General features: G+C 35.9%; 1 protein-coding gene across 3 annotated transcripts in view; it reads left to right on the forward strand.

Annotated features, from left to right (window-relative positions):
* The window catches only part of KRAS (KRAS proto-oncogene, GTPase), a 40,326-nt gene that overhangs the window by 13,780 nt on the left and 7,024 nt on the right, over positions 1–19,522 (forward strand). For 2 of the 3 annotated variants that reach the window (XM_082636219.1, XM_082636220.1), the window contains exons 3-5: positions 7,668–7,846; positions 9,056–9,215; positions 16,759–16,882. In XM_082636219.1, the coding sequence (XP_082492345.1) occupies positions 7,668–7,846; positions 9,056–9,215; positions 16,759–16,878 (459 nt within the window). In that variant the 3' untranslated portion in view covers positions 16,879–16,882. The remainder of the gene's footprint in view (positions 1–7,667; positions 7,847–9,055; positions 9,216–16,758; positions 16,883–19,522) is intronic. The other variant, XM_082636221.1, reaches the window with a different exon arrangement.

A 19,522-nucleotide genomic window follows, 5' to 3' on the forward strand; every position in this document is an offset into this window, starting at 1 on the left:
TTTTAGTATATTCACAAAGTTATGCAACCGTCACCCCGTCTAATTCTGTCACATTTTTATCACCCCATACCCATTAGCAGTCACTCCCCAATCCCTTCTCCTGCCAGCCCCTGGCAACCATTAATCGACTTTCTGTCTCTGTGGATTTGCCTGTTCTGAATAGTTCATGTAATTGAAATCATACAATATGTGGCCTTTTGTGTCTGGCTTCTTCCATGTAGGATAATATTTTCAAGGTTCATCTATGTTGTCACATGTTTCAGTACTTCATTCCTTTTTATGACTGAATAATATTCTCTTGTATGGATATCTGTTTATGTATTCATCAGTTGATGGGCATTTGGATTGTTTCCTCTTTTTGGCCATCTTGAATGACGCTGCTGTAAACGTTGCTGTAAGTGATGTATGAGGGTTGTTCTGTCAATTTTACCCGTTAAGTATTTCTCAAAACTGTTTAACCTTCTCCGTCTTACTGCTTTTGCTGCCTTAGTTCAGGTTCTGTCATTTCTTTTATTTATTTTATTTTTGGCTGCGTGGGATCCTCCTTGCTGCACGTGGGCTTTCTCTAGTTGCGGCGAACGGGGGCTGCTCTTTGTTGCAGTGTGCGGGCTTCTCATTGTGGTGGCTTCTCTTGTTGCGGAGCACGGGCTCTAGGTGCGCGGGCTTCAGTAGTTGTGGCTCGTGGGCTCTAGAGCGCAGGCTCAGTAGTTGTGGCGCACGGGCTTAGTGGCTCCGAGGCATGTGGGATCTTCCCGGACCAAGGCTCGAACCCATGTCCCCTGCATTGGCAGGCAGGTTCTTAACCACTGCGCCACCAGGGCCAGGTTCTGTAATTTCTTGTAAAAGTTTCCTAAACTCATCTCCCAGCCTCCAGACTGGTCTCATTTGTCATAATAATGCTAACAGTGGACATTGTTGATCTGATCCTCCCTCCTCCTTAAAAATCTTCTAGTGATTTAGTATAAGATGAAGTTCAGAACTTAAGATGGCATATTAGACCCTCCATAAGCTGGCCTCTGCTTGATGGTGCAGTTTCAGTTCTACTTACCTATAATCCCTCTAAGCTAAAATTGTGTTGAACTTCTTGGTTCCATGTATTCAACATGCTGTTTCCTGGTTTTGTGCATTCTCTTTGCTCCTTCCTGCCTGGAGTGGCCCTCCTGTCTTTCTTAATTCATACAAGCAAAGTTGATGTCTTCTCCTGTTTGTCACCATTGTACTTTGTTCTCCATAAGGTGTTGCATTTATTTCATTGTGTTTAAATTACTTGTTTACATTCATATCTCTTCCACCAGACCTAGCTCTTTGAGGTTAGAAACTATAATGCCTGGCACAGTATATGACATCCAGAAGATTTTTACTAAGTGTTCCTGTGATGCAAGGGAGAATAGAGTAGGTAGGTGGGAATGAACTAACAAATAAGCCTGTGCTTATATATCCCCAATTCCTTGTTTCTTTCCTGTTATAATTCTAACATACCGGGCTATTGTACATGTTTTTAGCTGTCTTTGAGAACTAACTGTGTACAACAACTTTTGATGGTTTATAACCAATAGTGTAACACATTATTCTGTGATAGATTCGAATAATCTTTTAGAAGAGTAACAAAATATTTGAGCATTAAGAGGGTAAAAGTAAGTTCACGTTTTTTCCTATAGGTGTTATTTAGCAGTACATGAAAAATACTTATAATAACACATTAAGAAAATCTTACAAACATTTCAAAAGTAAACCCTCAAATAATACTTCAGCTGACATTTCCAGCAGTCCTGTCCATATTTACAAGAGCATCTGATGGAATCAGCAGCATGAAGATGGAAATTAAATGGGATAAGGCTTGTAATATGCTTATCATAATATCCAACATATAAGTAAGGGCTCAGTAAATGTTGGCTGTCATAATTACTATTAATAGTAATATGGTTACTTTTAGTAAAAGGTACTAATTTTTTTTTTATTTTTATTTTTTTTACTATACTATGTCTTCCCATGACAGGGTTAACTTTAACTGCCTCAGTTTGAAAACTAAATTGAATATGTTGACATATGAACATACTGAGTAACTTGGTTACTGTTAATTATAATAGAAAAATGACAAAATGATGTCCTGGTCAGTGAGTGTATCTCATTCTCAAAAGATACAGTCTTAACTTTCGAAGTCCTCCATTGGGTCTGCAGATGAGTTTCTGTACATAAAACAACACTTGAAGGCATGTTAATAAATTGGAAAACACTTTAAAAAAATTAAGCCAGTACAAAAAAGACAAAAATTCCAAATGGGCAAAGGACAGGTAATAGGAATAAATATGAAAAAGAAAAACTATGTAACATTACAAGTCCTCAAAGAAATAAATATTAAAACAATAGGATTTTTGGTCTAACAAGCTAACAAAAATAAAAATATGAAACCTGTTGTTGAGTGAGTGGTGATGGAATGGGTACACCCTTAATGCCGTATGGAAAAGTAATACCATGAGTGTCATGTGCACCCCAAACCAGGTTTTCCCTATCTTAACATTCTGCCACATTTGCTTTAGATCCTCTTTTCTTTTTCAAGATATAAAACTTAATACAGTTAAAGGCCTCCGTGTTCTCTGTAATCTTATTCTCTTCCCTCCCCAAAATGTTTAAAAACCTCTATATATTTTGTTTATATTTTGACATTAATAGTAATTAAAATTTTTAATATTATATAAAACTTGCTTGGATACATTTATTAAAATACTCTTAATGTATAATTTTAAAGTTTACAGCTTCATTGTTTTAATATAATTTATAATATCTTAAACTTGTGTTTATTTTTACAGTGTCTGCATATATTTACATTGAATGGGTTTATTCATTTCTTCAACAGACAGTACTGATTACCTGCTGTGTTTAAGACTGACACACAGGGTGCATAGTGGTGAGCAAAACAGATGTGAGCCCTACCATCATGGAGTTTAAAGCCAAGTAGGGGGTATAGACTTGAACAATTACACATAAATACATAGTTACAAATTATAATAGGATCACCAGCTGCTATGTGGAGAATAGACTGTAGGAGTAACAACTGCTAGGAAGCAGTTGCAGGAGATTGCATGAGACAGTCACACTGTACTAGGGTGATGGTGGTGAGTGCTTGGATTTGGAGTATGTTTTGAAAATAGATAAACGGCATAAGATTGTGGGTATTAAGCGCCTGTGTAATTTTTTTTTATGGTATGATGATTTAGGATGCCATGTTAAGTATATCTCCATTTTAGCTATCGTTTTAAAAAAAATGAACCATATTTTCTTAGCATCTCTTACCAGAAGTGGCATTACTGTGTCAAAGGCTATGAACATTGGTATGGCTCTTGATAAGTACTGTACTTGCTTTCCAAAAGGATTGTACCTGTTACTGTATCACCAGAAATGCTTGACTTCTATGTTTAACTTTTGCCAGCATAGTGTATTTCATTTAGAAAAGTTTTTTTTTTCTTTCTCTCTTTTTTTTTTCCTACTACTTCAGTAAATTAAAAAAATAGTACTTTAGTTGGGAGTAAGGGGAAATCTATGGAATAACTTTCCTTCATTTAATATTTTATTATGTTGAGTTAGTTTTTAAGTGGCTTTCTTTTATCCTAGTTTCCAAAGGATGTTAGTAACCTATGTATCTGATCTAAAAGTTTATTCTGTTTGAAAGGCTGGAAATAATACTAATTAAAAATGTAAAGTCTTGATTCTTTTCTTGCTCTGTCTTTAACTAGTTTCATTGTGGAATTTATGTGGTTTTAAACTGGTTAGGCTTTGATAACCTGTACTTTATCAGTGATTTTTTTTTTAATATAAAAGGAATAATATGTGTTGAGAGTACTTTAGATTTGTGGTAAGGTATTTTATTAGCTTAGAGCAGGGGTTGGCAAAATGTAAAGGGTCAGTTGGGTCTTTGTCACATAATCTTTGTTGTTGTTGGTTTTTTTTTTTGTTTTTTTTTTTTTAAGCCGTTTAAAAACTGTTCTTGGCTCATAGACCATACAAAAACAGGTAGGCAGGATTTGGCCTGTGGGCCACAGTTTGCTGTACCCTTATTTAGGCTCTCATGTTGGGAAAGATTCTACATTGATGCATACATTTTTTTCTACTTCCATATACTTTTTTTCTTCTGGCTAAACAAAATCTTTAGTATTTACATATCATTTTTGTTGTGCTTGCTGTCTGCTTTGTCTTAAAACCTGTCATTTCTTTTCAGATCAGATCTCGCCATTTAACACTTTTGTTCTTAAGTTTTTACCAAGTTGCACTGCCTTTTTATATAGCTCAGTGACTAATTATGCTTCTAAGGATGACCGTACTTAAAGTTAACTTGGGGGCTTCCCTGGTTGCGCAGTGATTAAGAATGTGCCTGCCAATGTGGGGGACATGGGTTCGAGCCCTGGTCCGGGAAGATCCCACATGCCATGGAGCAACTAAGCCCGTGCACCACAACTACTGAGCCTGTGCTCTAGAGCCCGCGAGCCACAACTACTGAAGCCCGTGCTCCTAGAGCCCGTGCTCCACAACAAGAGAAGCCACCGCAATGAGAAGCGCGTGCACCTCAACGAAGAGCGGCCCCTGCTCGCCGTAACTAGAGAAAGCCTGTGCACAGCAACAGAGACCCAGTACAGCTAAAAATAAATAAATAAAATAAGTAAATTTATTTTTTTAAAAAAGAAATGCAAATAAATAAATAAATAAAATTAACTTGGGAAATACTGAATTTTTAATCTAAACCTGTTATTTGTAATCAGCAGATTCTTCCTCATTGTTTATAGGCAGGTCGTAGATTACTTTTTTTCAATAACAGAATGTGACTCAGAATTTTGCTTTCAATATCTTTGGGGTTTAGAAGGGAAAAGTTAATAGGAATGAATAGGGACTGCTTTCCCAGTTTCTCAGTCCCTTTGATGGAGTGTTCATCATGGGAATATGCTATGAAATGCATGCAGAAACTACTCATATTTCACAGTGTATGCTTTTGAAACACAAAGTGTTTGAAAATTTTGTAAATGGGAGTTCACTGAGGTATACATCTTAGAGGCGATACCTGTGGGCACATGTGCGTAATCCTCCAGCCACACCTTAGGTATAGATTTGTGTGGCTCCAGAAGCTATAGTCTTTAATTTCATTGTTGATAGAAACTTTTAAAGATGAAAGAAACCATTAACCATAAGGTTAACTTCAGCCGGTACTGGTAAGTGAAGGACGCAAGGTGATAGCAGTAGGTGAGGAAAAGTCTTTCGTCTGTTTCACATGTGCCGTCGCCACACCGGGGTAATGAACGGACTGACTCCAAGAAACTGTACTTTGCTCTCAAGTCCTGCTCTTTCATTCTCCAAAAACCATGGTTTTCAATTTATAATATACAGGAGTTCTTTCAAGGATCAATAGTTAATTAAAGGAATAGGCTCAAATAAAATGTCAACCAAATGTTCAGATCTTTAGTCAAGAGCTTCTTGTTTAGAAAATTAAATATCCATCCTTTTTTTTCCGACTGTTGAGATATTTGGTTTTTATTTTAGAAAATTTGGAAAATACAGTTCACTTTAAACGATAAGCGCGAAATCATTCTAATATGGTAATCTTTCACACTTTTTAAAATTAAAAGGCAAAGAAAGAATACATTTAAAATAATATCTATTACCACAAAAAAAGGTAAGCAAGAGATCAATTATTTCTTAGATTAATTACCTCCATCAGAGACATACCCTTTGTTAACATTTTGATGTACATACCACCACGAGTTTTTTAATGTATGTACAGATACATTTATACAGATGTGTAGAGATATTTTAGTGGGATCATGCTACATGTGTATCTTTGTATTCTCCTTATGCTGTGAACAGTTTTCAAACACTTTACCAAAAACATGATTTTTAATGACCATATTTTTAATGATAGATTGGTCTGCGAAGTAATTCATGAACTAAGGGTGGAACAATAAGAAACAGTGTCCTTGGGCGTATACTTTATACCCATTATTAGCCCTGCCTCTGACTCTATGACTTCACCTTGCACCAGCCCTTTTCCTTATTTTTTGAAGCCTATTTTGGCAGACAGTATGTGAAATCTTTTAGGCGTATTAATCAAAAGTCAGAGGAAAATCAGATTTTCATTTCAAGATTCAGTTATGTCACCTACCTTCTTTCCTTTACACCGTCTTGGAGTTGCATGGTCTCTAAGACATCCATCTCTTTCTCTCTCCTTCAACCACTCCCTCTCTTTTTACTAGAGGTCTCACAGAATTTGCAGACAGAACAATCATTCTCTTTAGCATTATCATAGTATCTATCTGGCTGTTAAATATTGTTCCCAGGACTGCAGAAATGGATTAAATAAGGGCATTAATATTCTCAGTATTGACCATTCTCTTATGTATTCCTTTGACTATAAATAAAATAGATGCATGACACTTTTGTAAGTTGCTTGATTTTTCTTGCCACCTAAATCATCCAGAATAACAGTAGTTGGTAGAGCTATCCCATTTTGTAAAAATTATTTTCCTTTACAGAGAATTTGCGTCTTTTTGTTATTAATCTATGCACTTGCATTGTTGAATCTCTGTGTAATATCTTTTTTTTAAAAAAAAAACCTTTTTTTAAACTGTGGTAAGATACACGTAAAATTTATCATTGCCTTTTTTTTTTTTTTTTTGTGGTACGCGGGCTTCTCACTGTTGTGGCCTCTCCCATTGCGAAGCACAGGCTCCGGATGCGCGGGCCCAGCGGCCATGGCTCACGGGCCCAGCCGCTCTGCGGCAAGTGGGATCTTCCCGGACCAGGGCTCGAACCCATGTCCCCTGCATTGGCAGGTGGACTCTCAACCACTGCGCCACCAGGGAAGCCCTATCATTGCCATTTTTAAGTGTACGGTTTAGTGGCATTAAGTAAGTTCACAGTATTGGACAACCATTAGCTCTGTCTGTTTCCAGAACTTTTTCATCATCCCAAACTGAAACTCTGTGTCCATTAAACAACAATTCTCCAACTCCCCTCTCCTCAGCCCCAGGTAACCACTATTTTATTTTTTGTCTCGGTGACTTTACCTATTCTAGGTATCTCAGTATAAGTGGAATCACAGAATGTTTGTCTTGTTGTGTCAGACTTATTTCACTTAGCATCATGTGTTCAGTGTTCATCCATGTTGTGGACTGTATCATAATTTCATTCCTTTTTATGGCTGAACAATATTGTACTGCGTGTGTGCGTGCCCCCCCATTTTGTTTATCCATTCATCTGTTCAATGAACACTTGGGTTGCTTCTACATTTTAGCTATTATACATAATGCTTCTCTGCCCATCGGCATACAAGTGTCTGCGTTTCTGCTCTCGGTTCCTTTGTTTCTATACCTGGAATGGAATCGCTGGGTCCACGTTCCTCTGCACCCTCACTGGCACTTGTTATTTTCCTTTTTTAAAAAAAATAGTCAACCTAATGGGTGTGAAGTGGTAGCTCGTTGTGGTTTTGATTTGCAATTCCTGAGTGATGTTGAGCATCTTTTCATGTGCTTATTAGCCATTTGTGTGTTTTCTTTGGAGACCTGTCTATTCACGTACTTTGCCCAAGTTTGAATTGGGTTGTTTTTTTGTTCTTAAGTTGTGTCTAACACCTTTTTAGAAGTAAAAGGTGCACCATAATAACCCAGACTGTGTTTCTCCCTTCTCAGGATTCCTACAGAAAACAAGTAGTAATTGATGGAGAAACCTGTCTCTTGGATATTCTCGACACAGCAGGTCAAGAGGAGTACAGTGCAATGAGGGACCAGTACATGAGGACTGGGGAGGGCTTTCTTTGTGTATTTGCCATAAATAATACTAAATCATTTGAAGATATTCACCATTATAGGTGGGTTTCAGTTGAATCAAATAAGTTGACATTGAGGAGTAATTGTATCTTCCATTTATTGAGTCTTTGCTAACTGCCATGCACAAATTTGCACACATTACTTTAAATTTCAAAATAATTTTTGTTAGATAGGTAATATCCCTGATCCACGAGTGACATTCTTTTTTTTTTTTTTTTTTTTTTTTTTTTTTTTTTTTTTGCGGTACGCGGGCCTCTCACTGTTGTGGCCTCCCCCGTTGCGGAGCACAGACTCCGGATGCGCAGGCCCAGCGGCCATGGCTCACGGGCCCAGCCGCTCCGCGGCATATGGGATCCTCCCAGACCGGGGCACGAACCCGTATCCCCTGCATCGGCAGGCGGACTCTCAACCACTGCGCCACCAGGGAGGCCCTCGCGAGTGACATTCTTAAGGCTTAGAGCAGTTGAGCAACTTGTTCCAGATCACCTAGTAGTAGTGCTAGAATTGAAGGGTAGGCCTGTGTGAGAAACCAGGCCTCAAGCTAGATCCATCATAGAAATGAGAGCCATGAACAAAAATGTGAAAAGGTAATTGAGATGGCACCACTCACATAGCCTTAAAATCTGTACAGTGTAGAATTTCTTGGAATCCGATAAATGTTGGCCTTAGATAATTAAGGAAAAAACACAACTCTGAAGTTATCAGATTGAAGTATTAGAGCAATACAGTTTTTGAAGAATCTCAACAAATTTGCATAAAAGCGACTACTTTTATTAAAATGTTCATATAGAAATCAAAATCTTTCCACTTGGTGCTCTCTTTTTTAAGAATGAAAAAGCATTATGTTAATGTTGTAATTCATATTTTTATAAAAACATTCTATATGTGTACATTTAACAACATATATAGTATATGTTTCTAAGATTATAATTGTAAAAATTAGGCATAGCACTTTTTTGGCCTAGAATTTTCCAATATTTCTGTTTTATTGTAACCTACCTGCATATGAACCTACTAGATTGTAGTTTTACTATATTTCTAGGTATTTGATCTTTTAAGAGACATAGAAGTTCTCTGTTTAGGATAGAGAAAAATAACTAGAAGGAGGAGAAAGGAAAATTTGATGTGATGGGAACTAGGAATTACATTAAAAGTCTTTTAACCATATTTTATGAGACAAAGTTATGAATAGTTTTTGAAAGATTTTTGTTACTAATTCCTCTGATGTAACTTTTTTTTTTCCTCCCCAGAGAACAAATAAAAAGAGTTAAAGACTCTGAAGATGTACCTATGGTTCTAGTAGGAAATAAATGTGATTTGCCTTCTAGAACAGTAGACACAAAACAGGCTCAGGACTTAGCAAGAAGTTATGGAATTCCTTTTATTGAAACATCTGCAAAGACAAGACAGGTAAGTAAATTTGTAATAAATACAAATCTGTTCTCTCAAACTATATCAAGTGATTTTAATCATTAATCACTGTTTACTAATATATATTCTAATAATGTCATTTTGGGAGCAGGGGGCATGAATATTAATAAATGTACATACTGATAGCATAACTTTTATATGAGTTGATGTAATTTATCAATTTTCTTCCATTATAGTAAAATAGGAAATATAACAATATTTACTTGGTAAATGTTCTCTTAAGGATATGAGAGGGCAGCACTTCTTATTCCAGTGTCCATGGTATTATCTTTGGCTTTGGCTTTTTTCTACGTTGAACAGTTCACCACATGTTATAGTCAGGATTCGAGAAACGTGGGAATTTTTTTTTTTACCGTTTTATTTATAAAGTCAAAGAACAGGGAAACAAATTTTGAGTTTCCTATTTTCGAAGTGCTTTTAAGAGTATTATGTCATATGTTTCTAGATTAAATTTTGTTGTATTTGAAGAATTTTACTTAGGTAGAATTTTTTTTTAAAGGATATATTTTTCAGGAAAGCTTTTATTAATGCAAGAGAATATTTAGAAAGTAAATAGAAATTCTCAGTTATTCATTTACTGTGTTCTGAGAAAGAAATAACACCAGATTGATCCTGAATCTCGTTTCAGAAACTATCTTTATTTTAAAAGTAACTTTTTCTCTAGGTAAAATAAAATAATTGATATTATTTAGCCTTATTTGTATGAAATAAGAGTTTATTTAACATACAGAAAAAATGAATTCCTAGAAAGGAAAATATAAGGTTATGATGGAATATTAATATGTTCCATACAAGATGAACATTTGTTTGGGGCCTTGTCTGGTTATTTGAACCTATGAGCCCAGAAAACCAATTTCATGGAATTTAACTTTATAATGCTAGAAGTTAAGAAGAGTGATGAACAACTTATTACATGGTTAAACTTATAAAAACACCTTCTAGACCTTTCACTGAATTTTGTAAAGGGGTAAAAATTTTAAAGTAAACCGTCATTCAGCTAGTATATATGTCTGTTTCCCTAGTGGAAGATCATACATACCACTTTCTAGTTGTACAAATTTGGTACACAGTGAAAAAAAACAATGAATTCTGTTTTAAGTCTTCATTTTGGGATTAAAAGCTGAATTAGAATAGTTTTTGACCATAATACAGATTATCTCATTCTAAAACCTGATTTATAAGTTAGAGAAATACTTGGTGTATACATTCCTTCACTTTACTTTGGAGGAATTAAGATTTCATTCATATCATTCCCAGGTCCCAAAGACTGGGAAGAGGTTTGGGTTTTGTCTTCTTTGTGTTGGTCTTCTCTGACCGTACTCCGTGATTTCCCTTGGGAGGTACTCAGAAAACATGATTATAATATTATAACTTTTTTTCCCATTTTTGTATGAAACATTTTCAGATATAAAATTGAAGGAATTTTACTGAAAACATTTGCAAACCTACTACCTAGATTATACTATTAACAGTTTATTAACTGGTATTAGTTGTAACTTTTAAAGTATACATTTTAGACTAGTGGACACATTAGTTCACACTGTACAAAGAAAAGAAAAACTAAGACTTTGCCTGATGTTGTAAAGGGTTGCAAATAAAGCAGTGCTTCTCATACTTTAATATGCACAAGAATCAACTGGGCTTCTTACTCAAATCCAGATTCTAATTCTGAATTAGAATTAGGATCTAGGTTGGAACCTGTGATTCTGCATTTTTAGCAAGCTCTCGGGTGGTGCTGACTTTGGTACATGGACCACATTTGGAGTAGAAAGGTAATAAAGGACAGTAAGAGGAAGTCTTGTTATTCCTGCAGTGTTGCCCTCCACTCTCATTTGATAAGAGCCGAAAATAATAGCTCTGTCTTCTTTCCTTGTTGTATGGTTACTATCTCAGAAGTACTGCTGATTCTTAAGTGTTTGACATTAATGCTTTAATATACCACCGCATTCATAACTAATCTAGAAAACTACCTAGTTTCCTTTTAAAATAGATTTTTAGGCTTTATACTGGTTTTGGGGGGGTGGTTGGGGGGTGTTGGGTAGGGAAGGGGATGTAGTGTGTGTGATACCAAGTGGATTAACCTAAATTTGCTTTGTAGACATTTTTATGGATCATCCAGAAAAAATATACAGTGATATAATACAAAGGAATACTTGTACTTTATTTCTTAACCTTCTAGTGCTCAGCTTTTCTTATATTTATGTCCTGTTTTATTGATATCGTTATGTAATTTATGTTGCTAAACTATAACTTAGATATTTAGTTTCCTAGATACCTGATTTCTCTTTATTACATGGACTTGTTGATTTGCCTTTCAAAAGTTTATTCATCTTTCTCTGTTGAAATTAATTTGATATTTGCATGCTTTTAGAAGGCTTTAAAGAATTATTCCAAGTAACTGAGAAAATGAAATATGTAAATTCTCATAAATTTTAATTTACCTCCAGTTTTTGTGAAAATTTGAAGCCCTATTTTCTGCAGTGTTTTGTTACTCATCTGCTATTACTTATTATTTGAACAAAATGAATATGCATATCCTTGTTGTATTTTATCAGCAGCTACTCGCTTCATGCCCTAAGCTTTGGTCTTGAGCACGAACCTAAAACACAAACAACAAAAATTATATTCAAGTTAGCAGGAACAGGACATTCATTTAGAACTTTCATAGATATAAGTCAGGGGCTGGCAAACTTTTTCTGCAAAGGGCCAGATGATAAATATTTTAGGCTTTGTGGGCCACAGGTGGTATCAGTTGCATTTTTTTATCTTACAACCCTTTAAAAATGCAAAAATCACTCAGCTTGTGGGCAGTACAAAAATATAGGCTGTGGCTGCATTGGGTTTGTGGGTTGTAGTGTGCTGACCAAGTTGTAGTGTGCTGACCGTTGATTCTCTGGGGAACTGTATTCTTTGGCTAGACATAAGAAGTTAGGTCAGACTTTCAACTTAAATTTTACAAGCTAACATTAGGAATTTTAAAATTTATGTATTCTGTGAAAGAGAAAGAGGAGTTTTACTCTAGTCTTTTTACAGGTAAGGGTTGTAGACTATATATTTTACCAACTTAATTACTTTCTTATTTTAAAAAGCCTATTTTATGGCTAGAATACAGTGAATTGTATTTTGAACTATCATTTTAGTCCACATCTGAAAGGCCAAAGTAGTTTTTATTTTCTGCAAGTATGCTGTATGTGGTCCCTGTGTTCCTAGTGTATAAAGGCTGCTACTTAAGTCACATCTATCTGGGCAGTTAGTAATTGACATATTTTTCTGGCCTCTTTGGGCAGTGTATGGCAGTGTTTGCAAAGGCTGTTGAAACCAAAACGTTGACACCGTGGTAATCAGCTGTGTGTTTTCCAGTCTGCTAAAATCAAAAGTGGGGATCATTCAGTAAAGCAGATGACAAAAGCAGAATTCTCTGAGTATCTGCTACTCCTGATTCAGCTTTTTTGCTTTCTGGAGGTCTCAATTTGAGCATAATGTGAAAATTTGTTTTACTAACTTAAAAATGTTGAGTAATTAGTTTTCCGGGTTTTGTTGTTAATTTCTAGATGCTTAAGTTTAGTTGTTAGAAGACCTCCATTAAAGAGAGCTTATCATCGAATTATTTTAACAAAGCAAACCAAACAAAAAAACTTTGTGCCATATTTCTCTGTTTAATAATAGTTGGGTTTCTGTACATAAGATCAATAATTTGAACTTTGCTGCTTATGAGTTAAAACTGGACAAAACAAGTACTGAGCACCTGCTGTGCACCAGTGCATAGTGTAGCCTCCCAAGTAGTAGTATTGCTGCATTTCAGTAGTTCCTGAGGTGGGCTGTTGTTTGGCAAGGTTTCTTTCCAATTCAGCGATGCAAAGTTGCTTTTTAGAATACATCTTGTTCCTCTCATTCCTCTCCCCCAAGAAGGGCTATTATTTAATATTCTTGCATCTGCCTATAGTTAGGGTATTTGAGGTGTTATTTATTTCCTTGAAAGAGCTTTTGCACACAATAAACTATTCAACTAGAACAAGTGCTTGTTTAAAATTAAATCGCTTAGTGAAAGCATTATAGGCACCGGGATACAGAATGACGCTGTTAACAGTTCTTTCTCCTGTATTGAAGTGCTCTATTTCCATAGTCTCACAGTACATTTTCAGATAATGGCTGAGCTCCTGATTTAAAAAAATTTACAAATGTATCTTTAAAAACTTACTTTAAATTTTACATATATAAACACATGCACTGTTGTACTTAACATGCACTCTTGTTTCAGTTGTTCTTAAAGTTTAATAAGTGACATCTGAAAATGAGTATACGTGGCAACAAGCTGTATGCCCAAGAACAAATCATTGCATGCCAGTTAAGACCTTAGCAGCTAGCCACAATAGATATTAAACATCTGTTTCGGCTGTACTTAATCTTTTAAAATTACCTACAAATTTTGGAATATGAAGCCAGTGTTCTGTGCCAGTGGTTTAAGGTATATACAAGGATCAATAATGTTCTGTTCATGTCCGTATGACTTTAAAGCATATTATCAAGAAGTAAGTAATTAAGTCTGAGAAAATATGGTAAATAACTGATTCTTTAAAATCTAATTTAAATTTCCTATTAGTAAAAATGAGAAATGAAAAAAGTCACTCTGGAATAACTGTCTTTCAGTGTTGTTAATTATCTTAGCCTCCGAGGTCCTGATACTGAATTCTTGGTGGTGGGTAGTAATCTCTTCTTTTTAATTACTGGCTTCCAATTCTCTCTCTGCATTGCTGGAAACAAAAATCATATATTCTGATATTGGTGATGGGGATGAGCACACTTAAAAAGTAGACACGTTCAAACTAATTTTAGAAATAAGTTACAATCAAAATTTGCTTCTGCTAAATTAGTAGAGGACAAACCCTGTTTCTTCCTCCATCATAGTAGATTTCAGTACTTCTACATCGACCTTATAACTTTTTTTTAAACAGGAATAAAAGTTTTTATTCTTAAAAAATATGAGCTTTACCTGGTTTGTTTTATTTATATATACATATGTTTTAAATTTCTTGCATTGATTTTCAAATTGAAAGAGAAACATTTGTGAAAATATCTGAAATGCCAGCTCATGCTTTATATTTTACATGCTTTACTAGAGTTATTTTAGTGCCTTAAATTATTTCTCTAATTTAATAATGAGAATTTCTAATCTGTAATTTTTAAGGACTTATGAGTAAAAACAAACCATCTCCTCTTAAGAATTACTGATAAATATAAAATATTAAAAATTTTATATATGTGTACAAAGTGGCTATCTCATTTAAAGTACCAACATATTTAATGATTTTTAAAAATAGTTGGAATTTTTATTTTGTAGTTGGTTTAGCTAGCTAGTCGATTAAATTGATTTCATTAAAAATATAAGATATTCAGGGCTTCCCTGGTGGTGCAGTGGTTGAGAGTCCGCCTGCCGATGCAGGGGACACGGGTTCGTGCCCCGATCCAGGAAGATCCCACGTGCCTCGGAGCGGCTGGGCCCGTGAGCCATGGCCGCTGAGCCTGCGCGTCCGGAGCCTGTGCTCCGCAACGGGAGAGGCCACAACAGTGAGAGGCCCGCGTACCGCAAAAACAAAACAAAACAAAACAAAAAATATATAAGATATTCAGATTTTCTTGGGCTATAATGACTTTTGTATTAGTTGAGTAGAAATACATCACAAGTTGGTATAAGTAACTTGAGATGTACATTTTAATATATAATCAACATATTATTTAAATCCCTACTGCTTAACTGAAACCTAATTTTTTATGAATTTTAAAGTTTTACTTTAAAGGTAAGTTACTGAGTTCGACTGAAGCAGTTCTTAACATATTCTTGAGATTTATAAAAATTAATATACCCTCAAGAATTGACGTGCCCTTTTTTTTTCTTAACTATTATAAGCGGTGGATGTGTACATGCTAAAATTAAGCCTTAGCTGTTGGTTTACTTCATACTTAAATGGCTGATTCTCTGTGCCTGATTGAATTTAAAACTACGTATCATACTTTTGATACCTATTAACTTTGTAGGAACTGAGTCCATTTTGTCACATTTCGTTCGTAGAAAGACTGATGTTAACAATCTCCGAGAGTTAAAATAAGCCAATTCCCATAGTGACTAATTCATTCTTAAGATTGAAAGAACAGAATAAGCTTAAAATTAAAGGTGCGGTAAAATACACTACTAACATATTTTTTAAACACATGTTCCTTTTAGAAGAATGGAACACACATACCGTATCTTTTAAGTTAATTTGTACCACATACAGATTAATGTTTATGTGATTTCTCTTTTAGATGTAAGTTCCTACTTTGATGGTTATGTTTTTCTGGACAAACTAACAGTACAGTTATCTAAACTTTTTTTGTCCTCTTGGCTACTGCCTAATTTCCTAGACTGGAAAAGACATTAAAAACTTCATTGGGGCTTCCCTGGTGGTGCAGTGGTTGAGAGTCCACCTGCCGATTCAGGGGACACGGGTTCGTGCCCCAGTTCGGGAGGATCCCACATGCCGCGGAGCGGCTGGGCCCGTGGGCCGTGGCCGCTGGGCCTGCGTGTCCGGAGCTTGTGCTCCGCAACGGGAGAGGCCACAACAGTGAGAGGCCCGCATACTGCAAAAAAAAAAAAAAAAAACTTCATTGATCTCTATATGGCCATATGATTGTGTTTGTTGTCACAGCTTTCTTACCATAGCCTTAAGCAGGAGAAGCCCCCTTTGCCCCTTTAGAGTATGTAAACTAGAGTAGAAGATATGAAGCCAGTATAGTTGGATATTGTTCTAAAAATTATTTTTAAGACGTGTAATAAGGATACAAAATGCATTGCTACTATTTTGTGTTTTTTAAACAATTAAAAATATTTTCATTTTATGGTAAACAGCCCTCATTTAGCATTTTTATTTAAATAGTATAGTTCTCCATTCACAAAAGTCCCAGTCTCATTTCCAGTTTGGGTCCTAGAAATTGACTGGACAGTTGTAATTGAAGATAGAACCCAAGATTCTGGTCACTTGATGCAAATATATTTTGAGGTGTTTTTTGTGTGTGTTTAAACAAAGTTTAAATGTCCCTTTTGTACCATTTTTCTCCTCACTGTCCACTCAGAGCTGGGGTACAGAAATCACTTGTTTTCCCTAAGTCAAAGAAATAATTTAAATCTAACTTCAGTTTAGGCTTTGATTAATTCCATGACTAGCAAACTAAAATGACTGCATTATTAATACACAGGTATTAATAATACATGTACTTAGGTTTTTCATAATCTCTCCTAACTCCTAATTTAAATTAAAAAAAAATTCTAATCCCATTACAAAACAAAACTGACTTCAAAGAACAAACCAGGATTTAAGCCCATATTTTAAAATTGAATCCCCCATTTTATTCAAACAATCTGATGTCTGTTTAAAAAAAAACATTCTCAAGTAAAGCTCATAATTCCAAATTTCTTGCACATGGCTGTCCCAATAAATTACTATTACCAATGAAACAGACTTTAAAGAAGTTGTGTTTTACAATGCAGAGAGTGGAGGATGCTTTTTATACATTGGTGAGAGAGATCCGACAATACAGATTGAAAAAAATCAGCAAAGAAGAAAAGACTCCTGGCTGTGTGAAAATTAAAAAATGCATTGTAATGTAATCTGGTAAGTTCAGCATATTAATTTCGGCAGAAAGCAGATGTCTTTCACAGGTAACAAAGTAGCAACCGCTTTAGAACTACCTAGGTGTGGGATTCTAATTTGAAGTATTAAAAAATAAAAAACTTGTAGTTTGTTTCCACAGTTAATACATTTATTTATTTATATTTCTCATTTTATTTTTTTAATTACATTTATTTTTCATCTAATGGGTCTTATAATTGAGATGGTTTTGATGCCTATAGACTACTCTGCATTTGTCATAGAGTCTAGAGAGAAAAAATACGAGGAACTGTATAAAGGAGTAAGTCGAATGGCCCAGAAGGTGGGAAAGGGTCACTCTTACAGTGCGTGTCTTCTCTTGGACATTCCACAAGCAAATACTTGTTCTGTCTGTGCTCTCTTAACTTAGTGGCATCAACATCACTTTTTTACCCAGATGAGAAACCTAGAGTGTTGGGGTGACTCCTAAATCCCTCTTTTTCACACCCATTTGGAGGCAACCACAGATTCCTATTATGGTACATTCTAACTTTTATCACACCATTAGTTCAGGCCCCTATCATTTCTTGCTGAGACTATTGTAAACCCCTTACTAGGTTTACCTGTTGGTGCCTTCATTCACAGCGCAAAAGAGAGAGAGATTTAAAAGAAATGTCATTTTCTTATCTTTAAATCTAGTTACTGACTTCCTGTTACCTACAGAATAAAATCTCAAGTTTCGTAGCATATATATGGCTCTTAACACCTTCCTTCCCCTCTAGCCTTTGGCTTTATCTCTTAAACACTCCTTGTCTGAAATTTTTTTGTCCGTATGTAAATCAACACCATGTTATTTCTTACCTTCCCTTGTGTCTTGGCTGTTGCTCTTGTTTGGAATGCCAGTGTTCTTATCCCGTAGTCTTACTAGTTAACACACTTTCATGACTGTCTCATCTCTTGTTCTCTAAGAATCTTTCTTTAAAAACCATTAGACTGGGCATAATGCACTTCTTGTGTATTCCCAGTTTACTGCTCTTAACTGTTACACACTTAACCATGTTAAATTGAAATAACCGCTTCTGTGTTTGTCCTGTATTGTGAGAATCTTAAGAGAGCCAGAATCATATATTTTTGTTTTGTTTTGTTTTGTTTTTTGCGGTATGCGGGTCTCTCACTGTTGTGGCCTCTCCCGTTGCGGAGCACAGGCTCTGGACGCGCAGGCCCAGTGGCCATGACCCACGGGCCCAGCTGCTCCGCGGCATGTGGGATCTTCCCGGACCGGGGCACGAACCCGTGTCCCCTGCATCGGCAGGCGGACTCTCAACCACTGTGCCACCAGGGAAGCCCCCAGAATCACATATTTTTAATCTTTGCATGTCCATGACCTAACGAGGTTCCTGGCACACAGCAGCTGCCCAGTTGGATTTACTGAGTGGAATTTCTCAGCTTCCTTTCTAAACCAACCAATATTAAATTTGGTTTTGTTTAGAAAATATTTCACTCAATAGGTGCCAGAAAGTTCATGCCAGAGCTTAAGATTTTGATGCATATTATTTGTAACATATAATGTTCTGTGAGAACATGAAATAAAATTGTAGGATATCATTTTTTGTGCTGATTAAACTAAAGGGTTGGTATTCTTTACTATATGAGTTGAAGGTATGAAATAATGTATCTCCCCAAAATATAAAATATACTTCTGAATGGTAGACTAAGTTCCAAAAGATATTATGTGGTATACTAATGAACTAAACTCAGAAGAAGAAACAAAGGAAAATTAATGATTGGCATTAATTTTTATTGAGATTTATAAACTCTTTTTTTTGTTTTGTTTTGTTTTTGTGGTACGTGGGCCTCTCACTGTTGTGGCCTCTCCCGTTGCGGAGCACAGGCTCCGGACGCACAGGCTCAGCGGCCATGGCTCACGGGCCAGCCGCTCCGCGGCATGTGGGATCTTCCCGGACCGGGGCACGAACCCGTGTCCCCTGCATCGGCAGGCGGACTCTCAACCACTGCACCACCAGGGAAGCCCGAGATTTATAAACTCTTAATATTTTTTGAGTATCATTGTATAAAGCAGTATTTAATTTAGAAGTTCTGATAAAACTTAACATTGTAATGCAATTTGAAAAGTAAAACTTCTAGGGCTTCCCTGGTGGCACAGTGGTTGAGAGTCCGCCTGCCGATGCAGGGGACACGGGTTCGTGCCCCGGTCCGGGAAGATCCCACATGCCACGGAGCGGCTGGGCCCGTGAGCCATGGCCGCTGAGCCTGTGTGTCCGGAGCCTGTGCTCCTCAACGGGAGAGGCCACAACAGTGAGAGGCCCACGTACCACAAAAAAAAAAAAAAAAAAAAAAAAAATGTAAAACTTCTAAAATAACGGTAGCCATGACCAGAGTTAAGTGATAGTTTTCTTTTCTTTTCTCCCATTGTCTTACTATCAGATGATTTTTACAGTATAATTATTTAGAATAAAGTAAGTTTTATGCTTTTTTTATTTAAAACAAACGTGAAAGCATATACTTTTTAAAATTTCATATAGTGCAAACTATATTTCAGTGGCTGTGTAGTCTGAATGTGAAATTGTTGGGCATGATGAATTAAATCCTTATTTTTTCAGTGATCATGAATAGCATTTATATAAAAAAAAGTGTACTTGGTAA

Source organism: Mesoplodon mirus, assembly GCF_964341445.2.
Source record: "Mesoplodon mirus genome assembly, chromosome: 11".
Taxonomy (NCBI): domain Eukaryota; kingdom Metazoa; phylum Chordata; class Mammalia; order Artiodactyla; family Ziphiidae; genus Mesoplodon; species Mesoplodon mirus.